The sequence below is a fragment of the Candoia aspera genome, chromosome 6, assembly GCF_035149785.1.
Source record: "Candoia aspera isolate rCanAsp1 chromosome 6, rCanAsp1.hap2, whole genome shotgun sequence".
NCBI classification, from domain to species: Eukaryota; Metazoa; Chordata; class Lepidosauria; order Squamata; family Boidae; genus Candoia; species Candoia aspera.
The window spans coordinates 81531258-81558937 of NC_086158.1; the positions used below are offsets into that span (position 1 = coordinate 81531258).

General features: G+C 41.9%; 1 protein-coding gene across 1 annotated transcript in view; it reads left to right on the forward strand.

The window, feature by feature from the left end:
* The first annotated feature begins 4292 nt into the window (after positions 1–4292).
* SLC29A3 (solute carrier family 29 member 3) overlaps positions 4293–27680 on the forward strand; it is a 38523-nt gene continuing 15135 nt past the window's right edge. The window contains exons 1-2 of the mRNA XM_063307520.1: positions 4293–4365; positions 7242–7486. Coding sequence (XP_063163590.1) covers position 4365; positions 7242–7486 — 246 coding nt within the window. The 5' untranslated portion in view covers positions 4293–4364. The remainder of the gene's footprint in view (positions 4366–7241; positions 7487–27680) is intronic.

The window sequence follows — 27680 nt, forward strand, 5'->3', positions numbered from 1 at the left end:
TCTAACATTTGCTATAACTGGCTATTAGATATTTTAAGTTTATTATGCTCAGCTGGAACAAAGGGAACTAATTCCACTATTCATGTTCCGTCAAAAGTGGCAGCCATGCATCTATTGACCATGCATTATATCAGTCATTATATTACAATTACCTATTACGTTAGCTAACATTGGATGTGGTCCGACAAGCTAGTGCATATCTTCAGAGGCTTGTGTCCTCCTACAATAATATTTGCTTCCCTATTATATTACAGATGCATAGGACTAATGCAGTCAATGTGAGCTGAAGATGCCACAACGTCTGGTTGATTAAATCAAAGTGAAGATGGGTGGCTAGGGAGAGACACCAATGCTGGCAGGTCTGCTTCTCTTGACTGATCATCAGTTATTAACAGAAAACTTACAGAAAAGTTCTTTGCTTTCTCTCCTACTCAAAGGAATGCCACAAGCCGTATGTTACCAGCAGTATGTGTGGGCAAGGGCAGGGGAAAAATCAGTGAAAACACACCAGAGATCTGTATTTACACTGCCTCCAAGACTCTGCAAATCCCATGCAACATGTCAGTTAAGAGAAACATGTCTTTGGCCTAGATAACTGTGAGTAGGGGGAAGTAATTCTGGGATCCCCCTTCAGAAAGCCCTTTGCAAGAGGGGTGGCACTATCCTGTTCTCTGGTCTAAGATTTGTGCTTCTTAGAACACTGCAGTGTCTCTGCTGTGGAAATTTTATATTTCTGTATTTTTTACTCTGCTACATTTTGTGACATTTTATGTTACTGTAGCTTTATGGAGAAGAGTTTCTTTTCATTTTCTCTAGTTTTACTCATGACCATCTTAGACAAAGAAAAAGCTACCTCCATATTTTTCTTCTCTCTTGTTCCTCTACCTCTTGAGTTTTCCTTCTGAGTTTTCCTTCTGATTTTTCCACTGTTATTCCAATGCATCCTCAACTTTGCTGGATCCTTCTCCTACCACTTTTATGGGATATTTCTTTGGTTTCCCAGCCTAGCCTAGGGTCCTAGCATTCCCTCCAAATGCTAGCCAGGCCCACTCCTGATTAGCTTCTGAAGACAGACGAAATCAACCAGACGTTGTCATCCACTGAGACATTTTGCTACTATTATTCCCAATGTTTGTATTTTCAGAGGAGTCTCTGTACAAGAGGGGAAACCAAAATGACTATATATTGTCTTTCACTGGGTAGCACTCTGACCCCTCCATTTGAGAAAACAAAGCTAAGGGGAAAACAGAACAACACCAGGAAATCTCTCTGCAAAATACACACACACACACACACACACACACATATATTCCAAAACTGAATGAAATCATTAAACCTTCCAATAGGCTTTGAATAGCAGCTGTAGTTGCTTAAGGAAAAGGGCAGGGAGAAAAATCAAAGCAAGCATCAGTCGATAAATTACTATTACATGCATATGACAAGCTTACATTAGCAGTTACAGGCCACTACTCATGTTTGTATTATTAATTTGTACTAGTAATTTAATACACCCATGCTTTTGCTTTCTAAGCTGTCTTTACTGACTGGACCGGAACAGCTACAGCTAAGTGCAGTTTCTTTGTTTCTGCACCCAGTTGCATTGTTGTCACAGCTGCTGGTGCTCATCTGATCTGAGGCACATTTTTAAGCACTGATGGTTTTCTGACTTGTTCACCATAAACAGTTCTAAGGTATCAGGCATGTCCTTCTAGGTTCACGCTCAGGTCAGGGAAGAAGCCATTTTATCCTCTTGCTTTCGGGGCCTAGGCTGGCTGTGCAATTGAAAATGATTGTTCTCTTGAAGATGCTTCCCAATTTAGATGGACCCATCTATATTAGTTTATCTCTTGGGGGAGTGGGGGGAAGAGTCAACACCAAATTATGTTTATTAGCTCCAACTAGTAGCTACTCAAAGGGCTATCTCAGGGAAGAGGGTATTAATTTATTCTCCATGGTGCTGGACAGTTAGACACGAACCAGTGGTTGGAAGCTTTACAAACTCATCTGTGTGAGCTATTAAGCAGCTGAACAACCAAACTCCTGGAGTTTTAGCTGCTCCATCACAGGAGGTTTTCAAGCACAGCTTAGTCAGTCATTTGTCTAGGATGTTCTGCCCTGGGAAGGGGGTTGGACTAGAGGTCCTCCTAAGTCCCTTCTGACCATATGATTCTACATTAACAGCTACAAAGATGCACATACGTCTGTAATTGGTTTCCTCTTACTCAAAAGAAGGCCTGGGGCAAAAATTTGGCTTGGTATTGCAGTGCATACTGAAGGAAGCTTTACATATTTTCCTTTTTCCTGTGAAATTCTCTCCTTCAGGTAGTAAAAGAAATAACAGCCTAAGGGAAAGAAGACCCTGAATTTAAGATGACCCCTTTCCAAAGGATCAATGGAGAGAAAAAATATTATAAAAAGAGAAAGTGTCTATCTGGTTAAAAATGAAAACAACTTCAGGGTAAAAGCTGTTTGATAAGGGAACCAATTAAGGGTGGATGAGCTTTCCCTTGTTGAAGGGGTTCAGGAAGAGGTTGGACTGAATTTTGGCCTCCATGTGGTTGGCTAATTGGACCATAAGGACCAATCTATGATGCTATAATCACTGAAAAAAAACGTATACGGTCTTTAAGTAGGGGAATTGTTTCCCGCCATTTCATTTCCACTCCAGGAAGTAATGCATGTAAATATGATGTGGAATTAGATGTAAGTAATCCTGTTTCTGGTTGTGACATGCAAGAGCATGTAGGAAGTTAAAGCAGCTATGTCTTATTCAAGGCTCCCCTGTTCTTTGAACATGATTCCTCGCTCTCTCTGTACATGGGTGCATGGCCAGTGAAGTAATGTGGCCATATATGGAGATGCATACAGAGACAGCCAGAAGCAGCTTTTGAAAATCTCTTTCAAAGATTTTGCATAGTCCTAATCTCTCTGTAGTCTTCATTTCTAGTGAGAAGGTAGCTCAAGAAGAAGGAAGGGAGCGAGGGAGGGAGGCTTGGTTCTCAATCCGTTTCTCCCTTACAGCAGCCTGGAGGAAAAGGGATTTCAGGAAGGAAGGTTTTATCTTGCCCCTGAAATGCTAGTCTTCTGTGGGCAGGGATTTTACTCAGTACAGTATGGAGAAGCATTCATCCACACAGTCTGAAATGGCAGAGATCGGGAACAAATTTATCTTCTCCATAAAGAACCAGATGGGGAGATAGACGTTGAAAAATCCTCTTTCATTTTGTTAATCTCACATTGCCTTAAAGGTGACTAGTCTAAATTTAAATGTTAAGGCAGATCAGTAACTCGCAAATGAAATTCAGCTATGTGATGCCTCCAAGGAAGTGAAGTGAAGAATAAAAATGAATTAATTTGAAGTGGGCACTTTCTCTCCAATGCATAAATGGTTTGAACACAGCAACATTACTAAACGTACAATAATGGGTTGTATTCCTTTAAGTTATACTTTCAGAAGCTGTATGAAACTATATGAAGATGTCTCCATGGATGTGCTGATAGATACACGTTTTCTCCATATATCCCTCTTCCATCAACACTTTATATCAGCATTTCTCGACCTTGGCAGCCTGAAGATGAGTAGACCACCCACCTTCAAGTGGCCAAGGCTGAGAAACACTGTTAGGCTGGGAGGTATTCTAGGCTAAGGCTCAGATGACTCACTGGTTTACTGGAGTGTCTGCAATTACATCTGTGTTCAGGAAATCAGCTGTAGGTATGAACAATGCTGTACAGCTGGTTATGCTGATAAATGATTAACGTCCTCACTGTATAACCGAAAGTAGTTATGGAATTTGAGTTATTAATTGACCCACTCTGGAAGACGTTGGGGAGTGGGGGAGGACAAAAATGGTCAAAAACCCAAACTTCACAATTGGGAAATAATTTTAGTAGACCCCCAAAATGTCATTAAAAAATGGCAAATTTTCCAAGACTGAAAGAGATACAGCCCACGGATCTGCCGGGTTTTTGCTGTCGTCCAGTTCTGAGAGCCTTATCAAAGGTTATGATTTATCCCCTTAAGAGAAGAACCTCAGCGGTGCCCAAAGGAATTTTTTCGGAGCATCTGGACGACGTTTCCCGAAGCGAAGGCGCACTGTTGGCGCAACCGGGACGGCGAGACTGAAAATCAGGATTCGGCTTAACCCGGGCGCGAGCAAGCGCTCGGCCTAGGCCGCGGAGGGGCGGCCCGTTTGCTGCGCGGCTCCGCCCGGTTGCAACGAGGGAGCAGCCCCGGGCAGAGGCGGCGGGGAGGGCGGTCGGTGGGAGGGGCTTTGCGAGGGCCGGCGGTGCAGGTGCTTGGCAAAGGCCTGGTTGTGAGCCGGGCAGCCGAGTTAGATGGGGTGGCGCCCAGAGTCGGCGACAGTAAGTAGCTTCTTCCGCGGCTCTCCAGCTCTCTCCGCGCGCCCCCGCCGGGGCACGGTCCACTTTGCTCGCGCTCTGTCGCTTCCTCCCTCCTCCGCTTGCTTGCCTCGTCCGCTCCCTGCCTCCCGGATTCCCGAGGCGGTGGTCCTCTTCGCAGGGAAGCTCTGAGCGCATGCAGGGGGCCGTCGTTTTTCTACCCACCCGCTAAGGATCCGGGCTTTCGGATTTTACCGCGCACCCTTCTGGCGCGTTTGAACCTCGCTGCTTCTGTCCGGGCGAAGGGCGACCAAGTCTCTTTAGCTTCTCGCTTGAGGCGGATGCCGGGTATCTCCACGCCGCCCTCCTTGCAGCGGGGTCTAACCCTTTCTAGCAAATCCCCCCCCCCCAGTCCCGTGAAAAGATGATAAATTTCTGGGGTGGATGGCGCGGTTTATTTTCTGTTCCTTTGTCAAACGTGCAGAAAGCCTGGCCGACCGGCTGTGCGCGCGGGCCGTCGGGTTCCCTCTTGCTTGCAAAACAACTTTGGAGCGACTCCGAAGCTCCTGTGCCTGGCTGGTGTAGCCTAAGATTGCCAGTCAGCTGTGGAGCAGCAGGGATCTCTCAGGGTTCACCTTTTCCAGGGCCAACCCAGCAGCTCTCCTGGACGGACGCACCCTTGGTTTTTGGCTTTGGGGCTGGCACGGCTCTTCCCCATAAGGCGCTCTTGAGTGTGTTGGACTACACTTCCCATTACCCCCAGTCGGGAGGGTTGCTGGGCAGAAGGGAGCCCAGACATAACTGGTGTAAGACATAATTATCCAAAGAACTGGGCTGTTATGATCTAGAGCAGTGTTTCTCAACCTTGGCAACTTGGAGATGTGTGGACTTCAACTCCCAGAATTCTGGGAGCTGGCAGGGGAATTCTGGGAGTTGAAGTCCACACATCTTCAAGTTGCCCAGGTTGAGAAACACTGCTCTAGAGTATCTTTATCTGATTTTTAATCCTGAGACATCTATTGGTTCTTCCTCCCTTCCCTGCAGCAAACAGCTGCCTACAGTCCCCCCAGAGGGATGTTAATTAGACACCAGACCCCTTTGTCCTGCTTTCTTTAAAAAGCCTGAGCAGCTAACAATTCAGGTTTTTTGTAAGTAAAGCAATAGCAAACTCAGCACACGCTCTCAAACTCTACTAATAAAAGCCATATGACAAAATAGTATCAGGAGACAGATTTCCATGATGCCTTACTGGTACCAGTAAGCACCAGTGTGCCTGAAGATACTACCTGGGCACTCATTAGATTTTCTGTTGCCCCTGACTTTTTAGATAGATTTAGATTATTTAAAGTGTTAAGAAAAGGGCAGAGTACCAGCCCGCTGTACCCTCTCCTTGCAGTTGCATTTACAGGCACCACACCACTCGTAAGCATTCCTAGGCTGAAAATAATCAAGAATAGGAATTCTTTGGAAGTCTGCCCATTTGCCCAGAAAAAAGGTGAAAGGGGAGAGGGGCTGTAAGGAACATCCACACCAGCAGAAGCATCCTCAGGGAGGGTCAAAAAAGTGAAGATCAGTACTGCATGATTAAAGCCACACTGTGTTTTTACACATGTTTGTTTGTTTATTTATCAAATTTTTATCACCGCCCATCTCCCCCCACAAGGGGGGACTCTGGGCGGTCATGGGCCACGTACATGTTATGTATGTGGCACATAAAAAAGGCCTCTGATCATGTAGACCTGGCCAGCATCTTGACTTTTTTGACCCCCCCTTCAGACACTCCTGCTCACCAGCTTGCCTTATGCCTAATAAATGTGTGATACCAACTACAGCAGCCATTTTATGAACAGGCAGCCAAACTGTCCTATCCCAACCATTTTGTCTAACTGCCTGCTCAGGAGTCAATTGATAATGGCAGACTATCTATCTTATCTATCTATCATATAAATAAAACATTCCAGATATGACTGTCAGCCAAACAAACAAACAAAAAATAGGGGCTGGGGCTGGATTACAGGTTAGTGTACAGTACTTAACAATTTTTCTGGTCATCTGAAGTTACAGAACCTCCCACAGATGTATTGAGAATGTTTAGTGTGTTGCTGCAACTCACTGACAGCTAGATGGGATTTTGTTTCTCAATAGAGTCAAGGGTGGGGTTACCAGATCTGGGCTGCAGAACTCTAAACCACCACTAGATGGCAGGAAAATAAATGTTCTGTATCTTTGCTGCCATCAAGTGGTTCTCTGGAGTGGTGCAGACAGTATCTGGTAGCTCACTAGTCAAGGAACCTGCATCCTTTCATGGAGAAGCTCTCAGCTTCATTCCCTGGTGTCTTCAGGTAGGGTTGGGTAAAGTCTCTCTGTTCTGAAAAGAGCATAACCAATAACTGAGAATACTGGGCTGGAACAGCCGAGTGTCTGAGTTGGTACAAGATATGGTCTTAATATTTACATAGTTCAGATTCTTAGCATTTCTTGCTAAGGTAGACCAGTATTCCCACTGTCATCTTCCATAAGAGGAGCTAGTTGAAATCCCCATTGTGCATTTCTGTCTGAAATGAAGCTCTAACTTAATTTATAGCTCTTAGTTGCAACAAAGAATCAAACCATATAATGGTTCTGATGGAGGGAATTTACATTAGTAGTTCTAAGAGACATCAAGTAGCAAAGGGTTTATTATTAATGTTTGTTTATTTTCTATCCTGCCTTTATTATTTGTATAAATAACTCAAGGCAGCGAACATACCTAATATTCCTTCTTCCTCCTATTTTCCCCGTAACACCCACCCTGTGAGGTGAGCTGGGCTGAGAGAGAGGGACTGATCATAATGATATTATCATATGATTTTATATATATGTTTGGGTAAACTCTCTACATACTTATTTTTTCCTCAAAGTGTCTCTCGATTGGGAGGACAAAGATGATGACAAGCCAATGATCCCCACGACCGATGAAGAGAAACCACTCCTTGAGGACCCTAAAGACCACTTGAATGCCACCTATATTATTTTCTTCCTTCTTGGGACTAACTCTCTTTTGCCCTTAAATTTTATCATCACGGCAAAGCATTACTGGATGTATAAACTTCAGAACTGCTCAGAAGACATTGCTCCTGCAGAGCAGGGATCCTCAGATATTCATGTAAGTATGCATTTTTATGATTTAAGTTGACTGTGCTCACACATCACTTTCTGTATAGATCTGAGGGTTCTGTTGTCATTAGTAGCAAGCACAAGTGAAGCACAGCCTGCATATTGATTCTCAGTATCTTTTCAATGTTGATCAAAATAGCAGTAATAATGCTAATGTTTATAGAATGAAGTTGCCTTCATTATAATTTCCTCCCACTAAGCTTTTTGTCTTTATAGTTTTATTTTGCCATTTTTTCCTGTTCACTTGAAATGCTGGAGCAGTTCCCTTGTAAGTCATAGTCTGTCTTGCTCCCAGTAAGCCAGTGTGGTCTAGTGGTGAAGGTGTTGGACTTGAAGCAAGGAGATCCAGGTTCTGGTCCACTCTCACCCATGGAACCCCCTAGATGACTTTGGGCCAGTCCCGCTTTCTCAGTCCAACCTAACCAAATGAGTTGTTGTTATGGGGAAAAACAGGAAGAGGGAGCATTAAATATGTTGCCTTGAGTTTCCAAAGGGAAGGTAGGATATAAATCTAACAAACAATCAAATGTTAAGTGTGTGGATTGCTGATATTGCATTAAGAGTCTCCATACCAGTCAGAATGCCCCAGAGTCATCTTCTACAATGGAACATGTATTTCTTATACAGAAGCAGAAAATCAGGACTCTGGTAGCACCTTCTCAGACTAACAAATTTTATTAAAAGCTATAAGCTTTTACTAAATGTGTTAGTCTGAAAAGTTGCTACCCAGACTCCTCCTGATTTGTAGCTATCATAAACCCAGCTCTCCTGGGTATAAAGACAAGTCATCAATTGGCTTCAATTGGGTCTGCAAACACATGTGATTTCTGTCAATAAACAGTTGGCATCTTAATTTGGAGAAATGTAAAAGCAGGGTGATAAAGCTGGTGGTAGGTAGGGTGATTGGCTTCTGATTTCTGGAAAAACAACTTCCACAACTCCTTGCCCTCAGCCATACCTGCTAGACTAATGGGAGGTGAAGTCCAAGGCCGCTGGAAAGTAGCAGGTTTCCTACTCCTGTGCAATTCATATTCCTACAATGCATAGACCAGGGTGTCTCAGCCAGGTTCTGTGGAACCCTAGGGTTCTGCAAGAGGTCACTAGGGGTTCCTTGGGAGATCTGGCCTATATCAGAGTCTGAATGTGCCAGGGTTCCCCAAAGCCTGAAAAATATTTCAAGGGTTCCTCCAGGGTCAAAAAGTTGAAAAAGGTATACATTATGTGGAAAAATTGATATAGGACAAGTTTTTCTTCCCACTCTTGATTTTTCTTCCGCTGTCGAAAATAGAATTTGGAATTAGATGGACTTTTGTTTAAAGCAGTGAAATTGACTAGCAGAAGGTTCTGGAGAGATGAAAGAATTGGCTTTGTCACACAGAATCACTTCCATTTGATCCTTCAGGGTTCTTGTGTGTCTGTGTTTGTGTAGTTTCTTGCAAAAGATAGTTGGGGCAGAAGGCACATTTCTCTTCCAGTATTATAAAAGGGAGGGAATTTTCAGTACCAGTAATGCCTTCTTAGGACTGAGAATTTTTCAAGGCTTTGGTTTAACCATCTAAATCAGTTCACAAAAATTGCTATCTGCAGAAATGTTTAAAAGCCTGTCCAGCAGAAGAGGGACACAGAGCATAATTTTCAGGACTCCCCAATTTGTTTCTATATGGGATACAAAAGATGGGACTAAGAGCTCCATTTCTTCCACACGATCTTCCTGGTCACCCTGGTTAACCAAGGTAGAACTTTGGAATAAGCCTGTGTTTGTCTAGACTCATCGGCTGTATTAGTTTTATTTCAGACACTTAAGGATTGCTTTTAATGAAAGGAGAGCATGAAACAAATTCATGGCCTGTCTGTAATACAAGAAGCTCTCTCAAAACCTCACTGCTAATCCCAACTCCTGAAAGATACTGCTGACATTTAGAAGTTGTGTCTGTGTCTGTGTATACAGCACACACACACACACACACAGATAGTTCAGTGCTATTGTTGTTGTTGTTTATTCGTTTAGTCGCTTCCGACTCTTCATGACTTCATGGACCAGCCCACGCCAGAGCTTCCTGTCGGTCGTCAACACCCCCAGCTTCCCCAGGGACGAGTCCGTCACCTCTAGAATATCATCTATCCATCTTGCCCTTGGTCGGCCCCTCTTCCTTTTGCCTTCCACTCTCCCTAGCATCAGCACCTTCTCCAGGGTGTCCTGTCTTCTCATTATGTGGCCAAAGTATTTCAGTTTTGCCTTGAATATCGTTCCCTCAAGTGAGCAGTCTGGCTTTATTTCCTGGAGTATGGACTGGTTTGATCTTCTTGCAGTCCAAGGCACTCTCAGAATTTTCCTCCAACACCACAGTTCAAAAGCATCTCTCTTCCTTCTCTCAGCCTTCCTTATGGTCCAGCTCTCACAGCCATATGTTACTACGGGGAACACCATTGCTTTAACTATGCGGACCTTTGTTGTCAGTGTGATGTCTCTGCTCTTAACTATTTTATCAAGATTTGTCATTGCTCTTCTCCCAAGGATTAAGCATCTTCTGATTTCCTGACTGCAGTCAGCATCTGCAGTAATCTTCGCACCTACAAATACAAAGTCTTTCACTGCTTCTACATTTTCTCCCTCTATTTGCCAATTATCAATCAAGCTGGTTGCCATAATCCTGGTTTTTTGAGGTTTAGCTGCAAGCCAGCTTTTGCACTTTCTTCTTTCACCTTGATCATAAGGCTCCTCAGTTCCTCTTCGCTTTCAGCCATCAAAGTGGTATCATCTGCATATCTGAGATCGTTAATGTTCCTTCCAGCGATTTTAATGCCAGCCTTGGATTCCTCAAGCCCAGCATGTCGCATGATGTGTTCTGCATACAAGTTGAATAGGTAGGGTGAGAGTATACAGCCCTGCCGTACTCCTTTCCCAATCTTAAACCAGTCCGTTGTTCCATGGTCTGTTCTTACCGTTGCTACTTGGTTGTTATACAGATTCCTCAGGAGGCAGACAAGATGACTTGGTATCCCCATACCACTAAGAACTTGCCCCAATTTGTTATGGTCCACACAGTCAAGGGCTTTAGAATAGTCAATAAAACAGAAATAGATGTTTTTCTGAAACTCCCTGGCTTTTTCCATTATCCAGCGGATATTGGCAATTTGGTCCCTAGTTCCTCTGCCTTTTCTAAACCCAGCCCGTACATCTGGCAATTCTTGCTCCATGAATTGCTGAAGTCTACCTTGCAGGATCTTGAGCATTACCTTACTGGCATATGAAATGAGTGCCACTGTTTGATAGTTTGAACATTCTTTAGTGTTCCCCTTTTTTGGTATAGGAATATAAGTTGATTTTTTCCAATCTGATGGCCATTCTTGTGTTTTCCAAATTTGCTGGCATATAGCATGCATTACCTTGACAGCATCATCTCGGAAGATTTTGAACAGTTCAGCTGGGATGCCGTCGTCTCCTGCTGCCTTGTTATTAGCAATGCTTCTTAAGGCCCATTCAATTCATTCACTGTTGCCTTTTGCTTTCCTTCTTTCTTGGGCTACTTCTAGTGTCTCAGCAGACAGCCATTTTGCCTTCTTGGTTTTCTCTTTCTTTGGGATGTATTTTGTTGCTGCCTCCTGAACAATGCTGCCAACTTCTGTCCAGAGTTCTTCCGGGACCCTATCTACTAAGTCCAGTCCCTTAAATCTATTCTTCACCTCCACTGCATATTCCTTAGGAATATTAGTGAGCTCATATCTAGCTGATCTGTGGGTCTTCCCTAATCTCTTTAGTCTGATCCTAAATTGTGCAAGAAGAAGTTCGTGATCTGAACTACAGTCAGCTCCAGGTCTTGTTTTTACCGACTGTATAGATGTCCGCCACCTTTGGCTGCAAAGGATGTAGTCAATCTGATTTCAGTGTTGTCCATCTGGTGAAGTCCATGTATAAAGCCGTCTCTTAGGTTGTTGGAAGAGAGTGTTTGTAATGCAGAGTGAGTTGTCTTGGCAAAATTCTATCAGCCTATGTCCTGCTTCGTTTTGTTCTCCCAGGCCATGCTTACCTGTAATTCCAGGTGTCATTTGACTGTCCACCTTAGTATTCCAGTCTCCTGTGATGAAAATAACATCTCTTTTAGGCGTGTTGTCCAGTAGGTGCTGCAGATCCTCATAGAACTGCTCTACTTCAGCTTCTTCAGCATCTGTGGTTGGGGCGTATATTTGGATCACTGTGATGTTAGATGGCTTGCCCTGAATTCGAATTGAGATCATTCTATCGTTTTTTGGATTGTATCCAAGCACTGCTTTAGCCACTTTACTATTAATTATGAAGGCTACTCCATTTCTTCTGTGGTCCTCTTGTCCACAGTAGTAGGTCTGGTGGTTATTTGATGTGAAGTGGCCCATTCCAGTCCATTTCAGTTCACTGACGCCCAAAATGTCTATCTTTAATCTTGACATCTCACCAATAACCACATCCAATTTGCCCTGGATCATAGATCTTACATTCCAGGTTCCAGTGGTGTGTTGATCCTTAGAACATCGGATTCGCCGTTCACCACCAGCACCGTCGGCCGCTAGCCGTCCTTTTGGCTTTGAGCTAGCTGCGTCATCACGTCTGGGGCTAGTTGAACTCATCCTCTGTTCCTCCCCAGTAGCATTTTGACCATCTTCCGACCTGGGGGTCTCATCTTCCGATGGTATACCGACATATCTCTGGTTGTACTGATCCATTTAGTTTTCACGGCAAGAATACTGGGGTGGGTTGCCATTACCTTCCCCAGGGATCGCATTTAGTCTGACCTCTCTGTCATGACCTTCCCATCTTGGGTGGCCCTTCACAGTTTAGCTCATGGCATCATTGAGGTGCTCAGGCTCCAGCACCACGACAAGGTAACGATCCTTTGCTGAAGATCAGTGCTATTACTTTAAAAATAAATGTATCGTTTTGATTTTTTTAAATAGATGCATAGGAGTTTGAAATACTGTTGCCATCTTGCACAGGAATCCTAATTCATAGAGAAGAATCCAATAAGGCAAAAGAAAGGTTATGAATTGCCAGCCTTGAGATAAGAGATTTTGCTGAGCCTGATAACTCAGATGTTTACAGCTTTTCCAGTTGCCCTGGCCATCATCCAATGGTGTTAAGCTCACAGACTCACTGAGACTTTGTTATGCTATGTGGACCATGACAACTTTCCAGCTGCATAATTGTTATTTAAATCAGGAGCTCCATCAAACAAAAGAGCAATTCAGATCACAGTGTGGCAGCTCAGGTTTGGACCTGATGTGCAAAGATAGAGACAGAATTCTCATAAAAACGGTTTTGGGAATGCAGTGCACGACTTAAACATCACATTTAGACCTCACGTTTTCTTCTTCCATGGCAAGTTCAAGAAACAGATTTTGGAGGCTTGAATAACTATCCGGCATACAAGACTGACCTGGGCTCAATATTTATTTGTCTTGTAGCTAGGATTAATAACAAAATTAGGAGGTGGTGTAACTTACTCTTTCTAGGTGCCACCTTTGGGAAAAGTAGATGTGCCTCTTACTCTGAGAGTTCAACTTCTGCAGCCAAGCAGAAAGTCAAATCACACTTCACACGTAATCAGATCTTCCAAGCACTGGTTGTTTGGTGTATAGACCTCCAAGCAACTGTTTCAACTCCAGTCTTAATCAGAGCACCAATATTGTAGGAGGGGATGTATAACACTTTGGCCATTTGGCATTGCTCTTGACTAGTCCCCCAATTCCAGCAACTATGAGATTCTCAACAAGAGCTTCCCAGGAAGGTGAACTAGATTCAGAAAACTGGGGGGAGGAGGAGAACTAAGCAGGCCTACTTCTAGCTATTCTCTTCCAATAAAAATCAAAATTCCCAGAGGCTGAATGCAAGTTGTGCTTTAAAAATGTAAAATCAAGAAGCTGGGAGACACAACAGTAACAGGTCCAGAAGATTCTTCATATGTAACTTTTTGCTCCTGGAAGGCGCAAGTGGGTAAGATGCCTGCCTTCCTAGATGTTAAACTCTCTGCTGGCTTTCCACTTAGCTTCCAGTCAGTTTAACCATGTTCCTCTCTTCCTCATTTTCCTGATACAGATCTCATTTTCAGCTTGAGAACAATCGGTCTCCTGCAAATTAACAAATGAGCATTACTTTTTACTCTCTTTCCAGAGATGAAATTTCTTTGATTACTTTTAAGAACATTTCTTTTCTTCCTATCCTGTACAGGTTTCAGTGTGGCTCACAGCATTAGTAAGAAAACTACAGCAAGAATGCATGCCTTTAAAACTGTAAGAGTAGCTAGATCAAAAACATCCAGATCATACCTTGAAGGGTTTCCTACAAAGAAAGATTTTCACCAATTTCCAGAAGTTAGGTTCAGCCACAGAAAAATGCCCTCTTTTCAGTCCTAGCTAGAGAATCTCAGGAGTTATTTGGTCATTCAAGGTGGCTTTCAACAGTGATCTAAACATGCATGCAGGTTGATACTGAACAGCAAGACCCTTCCAAGTATTCTGGTTCTAAACTGTGTAGGGTTTTAAAGTCAACTGTAGCACTTCCATCTGTAGCCAGTAATGGGATAACATCCTCCCTGTTAATTGAGTAGGTTGCAGCCTTTTCACCCAATTGTAATTTCTGAATACATTCTTAAGTGTTGTGCATCTAGCCTACTGCCCTTCTACTCCCTGGTGGTCTCCTATCTTCTAAGCCAAGACAAGGTTACTCTGGTGCTGCTATCTGCTGAGACTTCTTTACAATGTAGTGTGGTAATCCAGACATTATAGGTCTAAAGCATATGACTACTTGGACAAATCTGGGTTGTTTAGGCTTGGCATAGCAACTTAAGGAGAATAAAAATACTCCTGGGGATTGGTGATATCTGGGCCTCCAAGCTTTAAAAGATGAACCCATAAGAAGCAATGAATTTGTGTTCTCAAGAGGAGTGCTACATGTCAACACAGATTGAACCCCAATTCCCAGGTCAGTTCTATTGCCCAAGCACAGTTCTTCTCAGAAGACAGCTTCAGTTTAGCTAACACTGACTATCTATAAGATGTAGCTAAGATATCTCTGTCAAATGTTTCAAGACCTCTACCATGAGATGCAAAGAAGAGAGAAAGTAAGGTTTCATCTGCTTATTAGCGACATAAAGCTCCTGGGGGATTTATGTAGATGTTAAATAGTATGGGGGATAGTATAGAACCCTATGAAACACCATGGGCCAACAGCCAGAAAAACAATAGATAAGTCTCAATGCTAGCTGCTGCTTTTTCATTATTATTATTCATTGAACACTTTGAAGAACATATGTAAACATATATAAGTCCAAGAGAGAACATGAAAAAAGGGTAAAATAATATAATGCCAATAAATAAACCAGGGATTTAAAATGTCATGGAGCTCACAGCTTTCCAAAATATCCTTCATTATGAATAATTAGATATATTACATGTATCATGTTAAGGATCTAAGAATCACTAGTGAACTTAAACTAAAAATGATTAACATTTTTAACATGAATAATGGTCAATACAATATTAATGGACTGTTCAGTCCATATTATTAAAAATTTAGGCAGTCCAGATTTCTCCCCTCTCACATCATTATGAAATGTTTATTTTTATGAAGGGGAAGGTACTAAGAAATTTGTTCAGTGGGGAGCTAAGAATTCATTCAGACTGCAAAACTTAATTACTAGTCAGACAAAGATAAAATCCTTTGAAACTCCTAACTTGACAATGGTCCAGTTTACCTGATTGGGTTCAGTATCTTCAGAAACGTAGCATAGGTTCAATAGAATTGCAGAAGTGAGGGGAAATACTGAGAGATTTGATTAAACTAAATTTGAATATATATAACTCAGCACTAGCTTCTTATGAGGTTCCTTCAGGAAGGACTGAAGCCCCCATACAACTGTATCGCCAAGTCCTATATGTGCTAGTCCTTCCCAAAGGGCTCCATGGTTGACACTTTCAAAAGCCATTTAATATATCCAATTGCCCTATCTTTGTGTGTAGTTGGACCGTTCGAAGCATGAGAAAGGAAGAACTTCACAAAGCATGCTAGCACAAGCAACACAGCTTTGCTTGAAATGCTAAAGCTGCCATTTTTCCTGACATGGCTCCTGTGACAACTCTCCAGTTGGCTGCATCTCATTGTGCACACAAACAATACTAGTACCAGGACTGCTGGTGAAATAATAGTGCATGGACACAACTCAGTTACAGCTAGGGAGACCATTTGGAGCCATTGTGTGAGTCTTCATAGGTTATGGCAGCTTCAATGCTTTCAGGGAAGGTGCTTCATTCATGACAACATGCTTTGTGAAACCCCTCCCCCCTTTTGAGTGCTTTGCACAACTCTAATGTGAAGTAACTGCTCCTTCTCCCCTTGTCTTTTCAGAAAGTCATGCTTCCTGTATTTGCTGCTGATTTTGTAAAGTATCTGCTGTGGCTCTCTAGGAAAACCAATTTTTGCAAGTGCTATCAAATTCTCTCAGAGGCTTACTGGCCTATCTGACAGATTGCAAGAGAGTATAGGGAGGATTAAAGTAAAGTTCGGGCAGAGTAGCCTAAGCAGTGAGGATTGGCTGTTGGAGTGCAACACTGAGAAAAGCATGAACAAATAAATAAATTTTGATCTTGGAAAGGGGTCCCCAGAGGACACAGAGGAAGTTTAGGGCCTTAAATTTCAGAAGAAGGAAGCCTGTGTCTCTCTGCTTTCTGATTGAAATGTCTCTTGAAAATATTAGTTGGTTGAGCATGTGTGCAGGCATAGGCATTGCTGCATTAAAGATTAGTGAGAGAAGAGAGCAAAGGAAAGTTCAGTACTGCCACCCTGGAGATGGATGGATGGATGGATGGATGGATGGATGGATCTCAGAATATACAATGAGCAGCAAACTTAGTGCCTGATCTTTAGTGTAAGACTATGTTGCTGAGTGAAGAATTAGTGTCACTTTCTTGATACTTGATCCTTCTTGACCACTCTGTGACTTCAAAACAGTTACGTTGTATGGGCAATCAGTAGCTCTGCCTTTACAGAAGCCTCCAAGATAGGCCTGCTAGAACTCAGTAGCAAAAATGGCACAATCCTATGGATTTAAAAAAAAAAAAGTATCCTGGTCCCTTTCTAAATTCAAGCAAAAAACAATAGCTTATAATCGTTCTTCAGAAAAACACGATGGCCTGCATTAACCAGCAGATGCTGGTTTTGCCTTCAAAGCCAACACAAATAGATGGCTATTACTACTTTCCTAATATGATGTTATCACCTCATTCCTGATGCTGAAGGAACGTGGACGGAGAGGAAGATCCTGTTGCTTCTTGCCTTTACAACATCTGGAACATGGAGAGGAAATATCCTACTTCTTTCCATGCCCCTCCTAGCCAGACAATACAACTTTGTGGGAAAAGAGTTCTGCATTGTTCTCTGACAGGCTTTGGTGGAATCTGAATCTGTATGTGTTGCTGCTTGGAAGCTCAGTATCAAGGGAACATGCCTGTGCATTTCACAGTATTTTTACCTCAGGTTATTCCTGGAGAACTCAAGAGAAGGGAGGGACTTAGGGCAATCAGATATCATCTGTCTAGCAAGCTAATACTGTGCACCTTGCTTTTGGGTTCTGTTGCACCCATCCCATTTCTCTGGCAAAGTAGGTATATAAAAACAAAGGGCAGATGTGGTCTGGAACTCTACAGGTGCCAATTATGGTCTATCTTTTCCAAAGTGCAACCCTGCTTGGAAAGATGCAAGCTGCCTACAGTATTTTATGGCTTTCTCCAATGCCCTGGCAGGTGTGAAGAGGCAGCCTATTGCAGCCATGAGCCTCTGGTCTTGGCATGCAAAATTAGGAAGATGTCACTTCTCAACTCATGGGCTAGACATTCTGCTGTGAAAAGCCAACTGAGAACACTTGCTAGGCAAACGTTGGGTGTAATTTTTTTTCCTAATTTTTGCTTTTTTTTCCCTTTGGATTTTTAAACTCTTAAAGAGGAAGTAAATAACTTCTCATGGTGAACATTAACACATCTATCATAGCAGGCAACTATAACATGTCATGATCTATTTTTTCTTTCATTCTCTAGCCTCTCCACCCCAGCCTGAATATATGGTTGGATGCTACTATTGTATTCATTTTTCAAACTCTGACATGGTAAAATTAACTAACTTGATTTGCGGCTCTACTGAAAATCCATGTTTTCCTCCTTAGTCGAATAATGCTGTGCTTAGAAATAAAATTCATACATTTCAGGTGAAAGATTGTGGAAAAATGAGTAATGTACATTTTTGTGTATTGTGTGGTTTTCTCTGCCACAACGGAATGATTTGTAATTACCCCTTTCCGGGATATTTTTTCCAGTTTCCCAATCTATGAGACTATAAATCCTAAAAACCAGGAATTACTAAAATGGCCACTAAATGCAGTAATACAACCATAGAGTTGTTGGCCACACCAACTGGCAAGCAGTTAGAATTTGGACGGGAGATCACCAAAAACCTTATGACTCTAGGTTTTCCTGGGAAATCTAACAGAGAAGACAACAACAGCAGAGATATAATTGCCAAGAAACATAGAATCAAGATGGACTCAGGAGAGCCTTTATTTTTGATAGGATGTGCAGTAGATATATTAAATACTGAAAGCGCTTTGCAAAAGCTCTGAGTAGGCAGCACTGCTATCATGCATGCTTTATGAGTTGGGAGTTTATAAACTAGAGATATGAGAGATTCTGGTTTATTTAGAGGCATCCAGCATGAGCAGAGATCTGAGGATTGATTCCCTAGCCTCTTGCCCCCCAGTGCTGGTGAGATGCATTGAGGTAAGCCATTTTCCAGCACTGTAGAACATACCCATAAATGACCAAGTGACTATTTCCAGTGGTGACTTGCTTTTGTAAACGCAGTCAGAGCCATTCCCACTAGCAAAAGCAGGAAATAATTATACTGTAGATCTTCTCTGAAACTGCCATCACTTCATTTTGGTGGTGCTCCTGGCGCATTGCTCTTTGCATTGGTGGGTATGATGGCGGTAGTTTTACTTCTGAATGCCAGTGCAATTATTTCATTAGGTAGTAGGCTTGCAGAAATGCGTGCAGCTCCTACTTCTCATTTAACATAGGAATTATGTTCAGCTTGAAACAAAACATCAGTAAGAAATTATATGCACTGACCTGGTGCAGTGCTGTTTCTTTAGGAAAACATCTCAGTGGATACTGAATTATAACTACCATTGGAAATGAATCACAGTAAAACAGCCTAGAGGTGTAGTGGAGGAACAGCACTGCACCAAGTTGCAGACACTGTGATTATAATGGTAGCAATGCAGCCTTGTCTTTAATAAATTGTCTGGTAGCTACTGGTAAATAACAGTGTCATACAGGAAAGTGAGATGGAGCTCTTAGTCCCTCTTCTGATGGACCTCTCAGCTGCCGTGCTAGGGGGAAGGAAGGAATTCCATTCTCTGAAACAAAAATAAAAAGGCAAACATTGATCACACTGCCCTAGCTAGTCTCCATGACTCCATTTGGTGTGCTAAAAGATTAGAAGCCTTTGCTTCCATGTTAATTGCTACCATTTGTCTGCAGTTGGCATGGAAATGTGGCTGCTAGCCTCATGGAAGCTGCCTTCTTCCTAGCTGATAATATCTGTTGCCTTACTGACATGGCTGATTGAAGGTCATTTCATATTACCAAGAAACCCTGCTTTAGGGTCACTCCATCAATCCAGTATGGTGTTCCTGCAGCTTGGGATATTTGTGCCCATGGATGTGATAAGCTGATACAGAAATATACATGAGGGTGATGTTACTTAGCCATCAAATATAGCAACTCCTGCAATACCTTATTGACTTGCACCATGTTAGGTGAGAAATATTTGACCACTAACAGGCTGGGTCTTGATGGTTCTGATACAGGAGGGCTTGGCACAGTAAATTTGAATTGGGTCATTTTTTTAAAAAAGTACTTCTCCTCCCTTTATGAAATACTAAAGCCCAAACTGCACTTTCTGCAGCCATCTCGTGTTTTTAAAATTTCAGGCACCTCTTCTCTGCTTCAAACTCATTTCCTCCTGATGCTGATTTGCAAGGAGAAACAGCAAGTAAGGAGCAGTTTCTTCCTTTTTTCTCTGTACCTATTTTCCTTCAGCACTTCTGGATCTTTGCAGCTTTCTTTTTATAGTAGCTGTTAAGAGTGCAATATTTCTATAGTGATTATAAGGCCTAGGGAGGTTCTACTGCTGCTAAACATCTTCTGTGTAAGGACAAAGCCAAGTAGTGCAACCGGGCTGCTGCTGGTGCAATGGGAACTATAACCTAGCACTGTTGAATTTGGTACAGATTCTCTGTTGTCTGATGAATCATATATTCTGCCTTCCAGCTTCATTTACCTCTTCTTTCTCCTTGCCCCCAATATTACATTTATTGTGGATAGCTTTTGTGTTGGGAGAAGCAGCAAGATCGTAATTGGAAACATGGCTAATTGAAAATATGAAAGGGGACTTTGGATAGTAATGTTGGAAGTTCTGGCAAATCCAGCATGCCTCATTTGCATGTGAATTAACATGTAAATTGAGTTGTCCCACAGTGTAACTCTGAGGAAGCTGTTTGTTGCCATTCCCACTTCCTCTCTCTCTCTTCCACCTTCTTCTACCAGGAGCAAGCACAGGGATGTGTGCTGCTCTCCTCCATTCTGGGCACCACGTGGTGGGCCTGGAATTCCCCTTTCTTCCATGCAGCTTTAGGCAGCTGTAGGGCTGAGAGTTTAGGGCAAAACTAAGTATTCAGAAAGGAAAGAAGAACAAAGGAACTTCAACTTTTCCCACCAAGACTGATGTAGCAGAAGCAACAATAAAGTCAGTAAGAAATTCTTTTGCTTCTTAATCTAATATGTCTAAGCGTGTGATTCTTTATGCTTGGGAAGGCTGAATGGGTAAGATCCATAACCTGCATTTCTCTGGCATGCTCATTGAAGCTATTTTAAGATAATTTTTTTTCTGTGCCAGCTTCTCAGCTGTGTTTGTTATAAGCTCTGCTCCAATTCAGTGGTTCTAGCAGGCCACTAAATTGGCTTCAAACGTAAGAACTATGCGTAGCTTTTCCTTTGCAAATTATTCCTGAATATTTGCCCACTCAGTTGTACCAGCTTACCTGCTGCCATAATGCCTGTCCCCTTTCACATGTATGGTATATCAATCTCAAAAAAATGGGAGGGTGGAAGAAAGAGAGAAAAGAACAGAACACATTTTTTAAAAAGCCTCTAGCTCTTCATCTGAAGACGTCTGAGTCACTACAGGAAAGCTTTCTTATTAATGCAGTTTATCTGATTAGATCAGCTTTCCTCAACTTTTTTACCCTAGAGGGACCCTTGAAATAATTTTCAGGTCTCAGGGAACCCCTGCATAAAAATTGCAAAAAACAGAGAAACTTCATAATAAAATTCACTAACTTACATAACTCACGTTTTACATTTGCAACAGCAGCAGAGCAGCAGGCCAGCAGCTGAGTCGCCGTGTGAAAAAATTCCCACCACTGCGAGAGCTAGCACTGTGTGGTGCATGAAGTTCAAAAACTTTTTTTTCCCCAGTTACAATCTCTTGTAGCACCCCTAGTGACCTCCCATGGAACCCGAGGATTCCGCAGAGGAAGTCTAGATTAGAGCATTTAAACCTGTTTTTTTTTTCTGTTGTTGTTTGCAGTAACTCTAAGGGAAACTATCTTTTTGGTGAATTTCAATGCATTTCTAATACCAGAGATGGCTACAGCCTTCCTTTTGTCATATGACTGAAATTATGAACATATGAAACAAGGTTTAGGATTTATTGTATGAAAATCACACTGTCAGTCTCATAACTCCTGTATATTAGCGAGCAGCCTCTTGGGTGGACGTAGGAGAACAGATAAGAAAAAAAATTAAGCATTTTTTTAGAGAAGACATTTAATAAAAAATTTATTTTGATCTATGGTCTTCTTCCCACAGCTTTCTAACAATAATAGGGATTAATTTTTTCTGTTTTACGTCCAGGCTATTCAAACTTTTCCTAGTAAATGTGTACTAAACACTGTTCAGTTGTGCTGTCACTGCTTCTCAGGACACTTGGCTTCTCTAATTTTTTTTTTTTTTTTTTTGCCATATTAGCTAAATCTCATGGGAGTATTGATGGTGGGCTATATACTCACATTTTACAATTTTTAGAATGCCTTAGGGTAATATTTTCAGGCTCAATAGGTTCACCTAAGCCATTGGCTGCATTTTGGACATTTGATGTAAACATACGGTGTCTTGGGGTGGATGACTAAGGCTCCTAAAGTAAACCCGTTAGCGCAGTCAACAAATTCTTGTTGCGTAATGGCGCTGTCGTAAACTGCACAAAAACATGCGTGTTCATAAATATGGTCACCGTTATATGACTGTGCAGTGTTTTAGATTCAAAAGTGAAAAAAAAGCTCTGGAATACATGGGGACATTCAGGTGATACCTATCTGCAGCTCCCCCTGGCAAGATTGCCCTGCAGTTGAGAAGGACAGCAGTGCAGTCCCAGGAAAAGTTGCAGCTGTTTTGAAGCATGGCAAACAAGTGCTACCTATGTGCCCTGTGCATTCCCAAGCGCTCCTTTGTTCCTTGATAAGGAAGTGACAAACGTGACATCAAATAACAATGGCTTTCATTGCTTTTTCTTTCCTACCTTCTCTTCTCCTGACTATATTTCACATCCTCCTCTATAAAGCCAACTGTTCTTGGCTGTTGATTATCGGTCAAGTGTCTTTGGTTAAGTCTTCCGTGGCTGTAAAGCTTTTATTATCTCTGCTTATTTGGGAAAGGAAATTGGTCCTGGAGGGGAGGTCTGTATCTTCACCTTCCCCCTCCCCCAAAGCTAACATTTGAGGTCATACTCTGACATCCTTCCATAAATGCGTCCTGGCCTTTAATTGTAATTTATGGGGGCTTTGCAGCTGTACAGTTGTTCCTTTTCAGTTCTACAACATAGAGATTTTTCCCCCCTTCTTACCTATGGTCCCACGTTATGCCTATTACCAGTTTTCTGGAGACCTGTAGAAATTATGCATTTGGCCTAGCGATGATCTCACGAACTCAATCAGAGGTTGTACATAAGATACAGCAACTGTTGCCCCATCTGCTAGCCTGTTGTCCTCCCAATAGCAAGAATTGGGTGAGGAATTGGTCCCCAGCTACCAATCTATTCTCGATCCCTCAAAGGCACGACCTGCTCATGAATCTTCTCTTTGAGGAAGGCTTAGCGAGGAACATGATGGAATGAGCATTTAGAAGGGAAGCAAAAGCCTGAGTTTTTCTGCTCCTTAGAGAAAGTACTGTTATTGCTGTTTGTTCTCTTGCCTTCTTTTTCTGGGCACTCTGGTGGAGAAGATTTAATTCATCAAATTCAATTCACAACAGTGAAGCAGCCAAAAAGGAGAGTGCAGTGAATGAACTAGATGATGAGCTGGCCTCACCTTTTACAACTCCATTTTTATGAACCTTTTCTGAACATTGTACTCAATAAAGCTGAAATAGGACATCTTTCCACTAGTTTCCACTATGATTTTGCAGTTCTATCTAGCCTTAAAGAGGTTGAGCTAAGGGGATCTCTTGGCCAAGGAAGATCATTTGTCCTTTTGAATCACATATCTGACCCTCCATGAAAAGATGTCTAAAAGAAATGGTTCAAATCCACAATTTCAGGGCTCTCCCTGAAAGAGCAAGGTTGGGAGAGAGCAGTTTTTGCCCTAATAGGTAGGGCATTTTGTTCCTATACAATATTTAGCAAACTTTCTAGGTTCTCTAGAACACTTCATCACATTGGACATTAAAGGCAATGGAAAGGAAAAGAAAACAACTGAATATTATGGCTGCAAAGTCTGCATTTTGTCTTGCGATGTCAATGTAGAAAAGAATTTGTATGTTTTGGTAAAGTAGTTGCTGTGCAGGTTTCAATTCATGCCTTGGATTCCTGGATTAAAAAATTACAGAGGCTGATCCTACATTTTTAAAACTATAAAACCTAGTAGACAGATCTGGTTAACAGCTGGATTGTTATATTTTCAAAAATAGGATCAGCCATTGAGCACTTTGGCCCTGGTAGATGCATGGTTTCCTTTGGCAGTCAGTCTTCAGCCCATTTAGGGCAGCCCAGTAGATCTTGGAATTTATCCATATTTTACAGTTGGCATGTGGCCAGATGGTTTCCACAATTCATGTGAAATTGATTATATTGTGATGAACCCAGGCATGAATACGGGATCTAATGTCTAAAATATTAAGCTCTCTCTACGTATATTAGAAGATAACTGATGCTTATCTCCATGGCTCCTCCTCAAGTCCTCAGAACATTTTCCCGTATCTGAAAGGACATTGAGGAGGATTTAAATGTTTATTATGATGTGGAAACCCAATGCCCCCACAAGTCTTGCCCATACACAGTATTTACCCAGAGGAAGATATCTTCCCCAAATAATTACCTGTTAATTGAGGATATGAACTTAAAATCTGGGAATTAGGCAATTCACTTCACATCTGGATGCCTTGAAGGTTAGCTGTTACTTACTTTTCCCATGCAACTACCTGTTCCCTTACCCCATTTCCATTCTGTTTTTTCCTCCTTTTGTTTAAGCCTGGAAGGAAGGGAAGGAATAGGAATGTGTATAGCTTTGTTTCTATATGTGAAAGTTATTCATCTATATTTTTGTGTGAGAGAGAGAACGGTTGTTGTTATATGCAGATGAGAGATTAGTTCAGTTTTTTAAATAGGGTACCTTCTTTGTAAGTAATTAATTTTAATTATTAGTTATTAATATGGTCCATCTAACTTATATTTTGGTGTTGATCCTGCCTATTTTGGACTATAATTTTTGCAAGGTATGTTAGATGGAAATGTGTCACTTGCAGACTCAGGCAAGGGAAATGGTGTGGTGGAATTTCTAACAGACCTTGAGAACATGGTTCAGGGAGCATGGCCATTATTGGAAGAAGCAGGGCTGCTACAGAAAAGATTCCTGAGCCTAGGAAAAGGGGGAACTGAGAAAGAAACTCAGAATAGCTCCACCTTATTATGCTAGGTATAAGTTGACCTGGGAGAATTACTTTGGCAGGCTTCCAAGATTCTGTTTTACCCTACTAGTAATAAAGGCCTTTCCAAAATTCCAAATGGTTCTAGTTTTCAGAGTTTGCCTGTCTCAAACCCTGTCAGACGGGTTTCAATTGATGGTTGAACTAAAGCTGGGGAGACCCAACTTCAAGTCCATCCTTAGTCATGGAAGCTCAGTGGGTGACTTTGAGCCATTCACTTCTCCCAGCCAAATCTACCCAGAGACTGGTTATGGGGGGAAAACAGAGAGAGATATTTGTGTTAGCTGCCTTGAGTACAGAGAGAAATTTTATCTCATCTTCCTCTTGAATAAATATAGTAAATGAGTTCCCTAGAGACTGAGATGCTAAACTGAGTTTACAAAATATAAAGGAAAAGAAACTTCAGGATGAAATTGTAAGCACTATTTAAGTCACACTGAAATCAGCGCTTGTCCATTTTGATTTAATCAAGGCACTTATTAGTGCAGAACAGACTTTACTAGAACCATGTGTGTGTACATTACATATACTATTGCCTGGTTTCCTGTAGCAACAAGATGTGGCTCCAGATTAAATCTGACTAAAACTAATTCTGTCTCCTTCCTTTTTGGCCACTAATGCGAGTTCGTGCTGGGAAAGGAGCATTCCATTGCAATTGCCTATGGGGTAGGAAAAAATGAAAAAATAATTTGAAAGGCTGTTGTTACGTTTCTAAATCATTCTCTTCCTTTAGCTCCACTTTTAAAGATTCCTTCTCTTAAATTATCAAAGAAGGCAGGTAAAGTGACATAAACTGAATTGTTCTATGCATTCCAAATGATTTCTGTGCATTTTGGACTTATCTGCATGTGTGTAAGAGTTGTTATGTCTGCCTACAAAAAGACAACCCAGGTCATGGTGCTGAAGGATTGTTGCTGGAAGCTGCCCATCTTTCCATCAGCCCTCTTCAAATTTACATAATCTAACAAGGTTGCAAAATAATGTAGCTCCAGCAAGGACACTGATGGGGCTGGAATGGAAACTAGGAAAGCGACCCTAAGTCATTACACGAGTTTAGTTGCTTACCAAAAATGCTGTCTTGCTAGCCCTGGAAAATGAAACGCTTTACCCATGAAGCATGGACAGCAAAGTCAGTTGTGGGCCTGTCCGTTACTCTGCTGATAGCAAAGACTGTGTGACTTGTATAAATTCTTGTTCATTCACCCTCATGTAAGCTCAGCTCTGTAAGTGGGAAGAGTGACAAAGTACTTGTTGGTGTCATGAGTACTGATGGTGAGCAGGAGGGGGCCCCTATCCAGGGGGGAAAATGCATGCGTAGTACTGAGGAGGTGAGCAGCCATTCAAAGAGACACAGAACAGACCCAACTTGACCTTTGGGGTTTATCTGTCTGGGTTTTTCCCACGCTTCTTCAGTTTGTTAGGATTTTCTGTCTAATGTAGCAGTAATAAAACACTAGAGACCTACTCCTCGTCTCAGCGTGGTTCCTGACTGTTAGGACAGTTGGCCCTGCACTATGGTTTGTTTTGTCAGCCTCCAAATTGGCAAGCTAGTGTAGCAGAGGGCTTGCTGTAATTGTGTAAGCTCCTCATATGATCTTGAATGGGCAAGGAGGTTCTGCCATCCGGCTGTTGCTAAACTATAATTTGCAGCAGATTTTAGTACACTGAGAATTGTAATTCAGTCACATCTGGAAAGCAGCAGATTTTCCATCTTGATGTAGAGACCTGGGCAAGGAGTCCTCACAAATACAGTAGTTCCCACTGCATACAGCCAGTCTCCAACATATGAGGGTCACAAGGATTTACCATTAAGAATATGGTAAGAGGGGCAGACAAGTAGTATACGCTAGTTGTCAAGTGACTATCGAGGGGAATGAGCTAAATTGTTGAAGAGGCACCATGGTCCTTCCTTACAGGATTGCCTAGAGAAGTATACTGTTTTTACTACAATATGATACCATAATGAGATTTTGAAGATTTTTCAGGCTGTGTGTACCACTGATACAGATTTTGTTTCTACTGAGTGCTGGAAAAGAAGAACACTTAAAATGCAAGTAATTAGAGTTGAGATTCTCCCCAATCTGTGTTAATCTGTAATATGAATATGTAAATGTTAATTAATATGTTAATATGTAACACAACTGAAATTTATAAACCTTGTAGCTCTAAATATAGGGTTGAAGTACGTTGAGGTTGTCTAGTGAAATTTCAGAAGCTGACAGTCTGCCTCAGTAAAATTTCTAATAATGGGATAGGAATGAGGACCTCTGTGGTCTGCCAAGGACCATAATTTAGTGTTTCAGAAGTACCAAAATAAACTAGTATTAGTCAAAACTGCATAATTTATATATCTCTGAGAACGAGGTTTCTTTATGCCAAATTTAGGTTGTCCTGGTTGAATCAGAAATTGTCCATGTCTTAGCTTTACGCTTTGCTTGTCTTTGGATTGGTTTATGCTTTCTAAGAGGACCGCTTAAGAACCCTTCACTTAATAACACACTTTTCTGATCAGGAACACTGCCCTTTTAAAATCCTCTCTACCCTAGAGCTAATTTTTATGCTTGATTCTACCTGATTGCCACAAAGTGGGTGGATGTTCCCCAACCGTAGTCTTGTTTTTCCTAAAGGACAATGAAAACTGGAGGCCCTAAATATTTCTCAGCACTACCATTGTCGTTACATACAAATGTTAATGAAGCCAGTTGTCTTGCAGGTTACGTTCAGACAAAATCAAATGTGCAGAAGGGCCTAATGTGTGTATATGTCAACATACCACGCTGATTGCACAGCCAGGAGCCTGGCCACTTGCTGAAAAGACCTGACCCACTCTTTCAAGAAGCACTGGCTTGCATTAATGGCTCAGTAAAATCATGGAAGCTTTTATTTTTAAGTTATTAGCATAACAGCCTGGATTTGATGCCTTAAGTAATTCACTCTCAGAATTGAAGGCTAGAGAACTGCATCTTAATTTGTGCCAGGGCGAAAATACGAAGATGGAAAGGGCTTTCTATGCCATATTGTCCAACTGCCTACTCAGTGCAGGAAATTAAGATTTACAGCATCCCCCCAAATCCAAACAGAGTTGTCACTGATTGGAGACACCCAGAGAAAAAGCACCCTAATGTTTT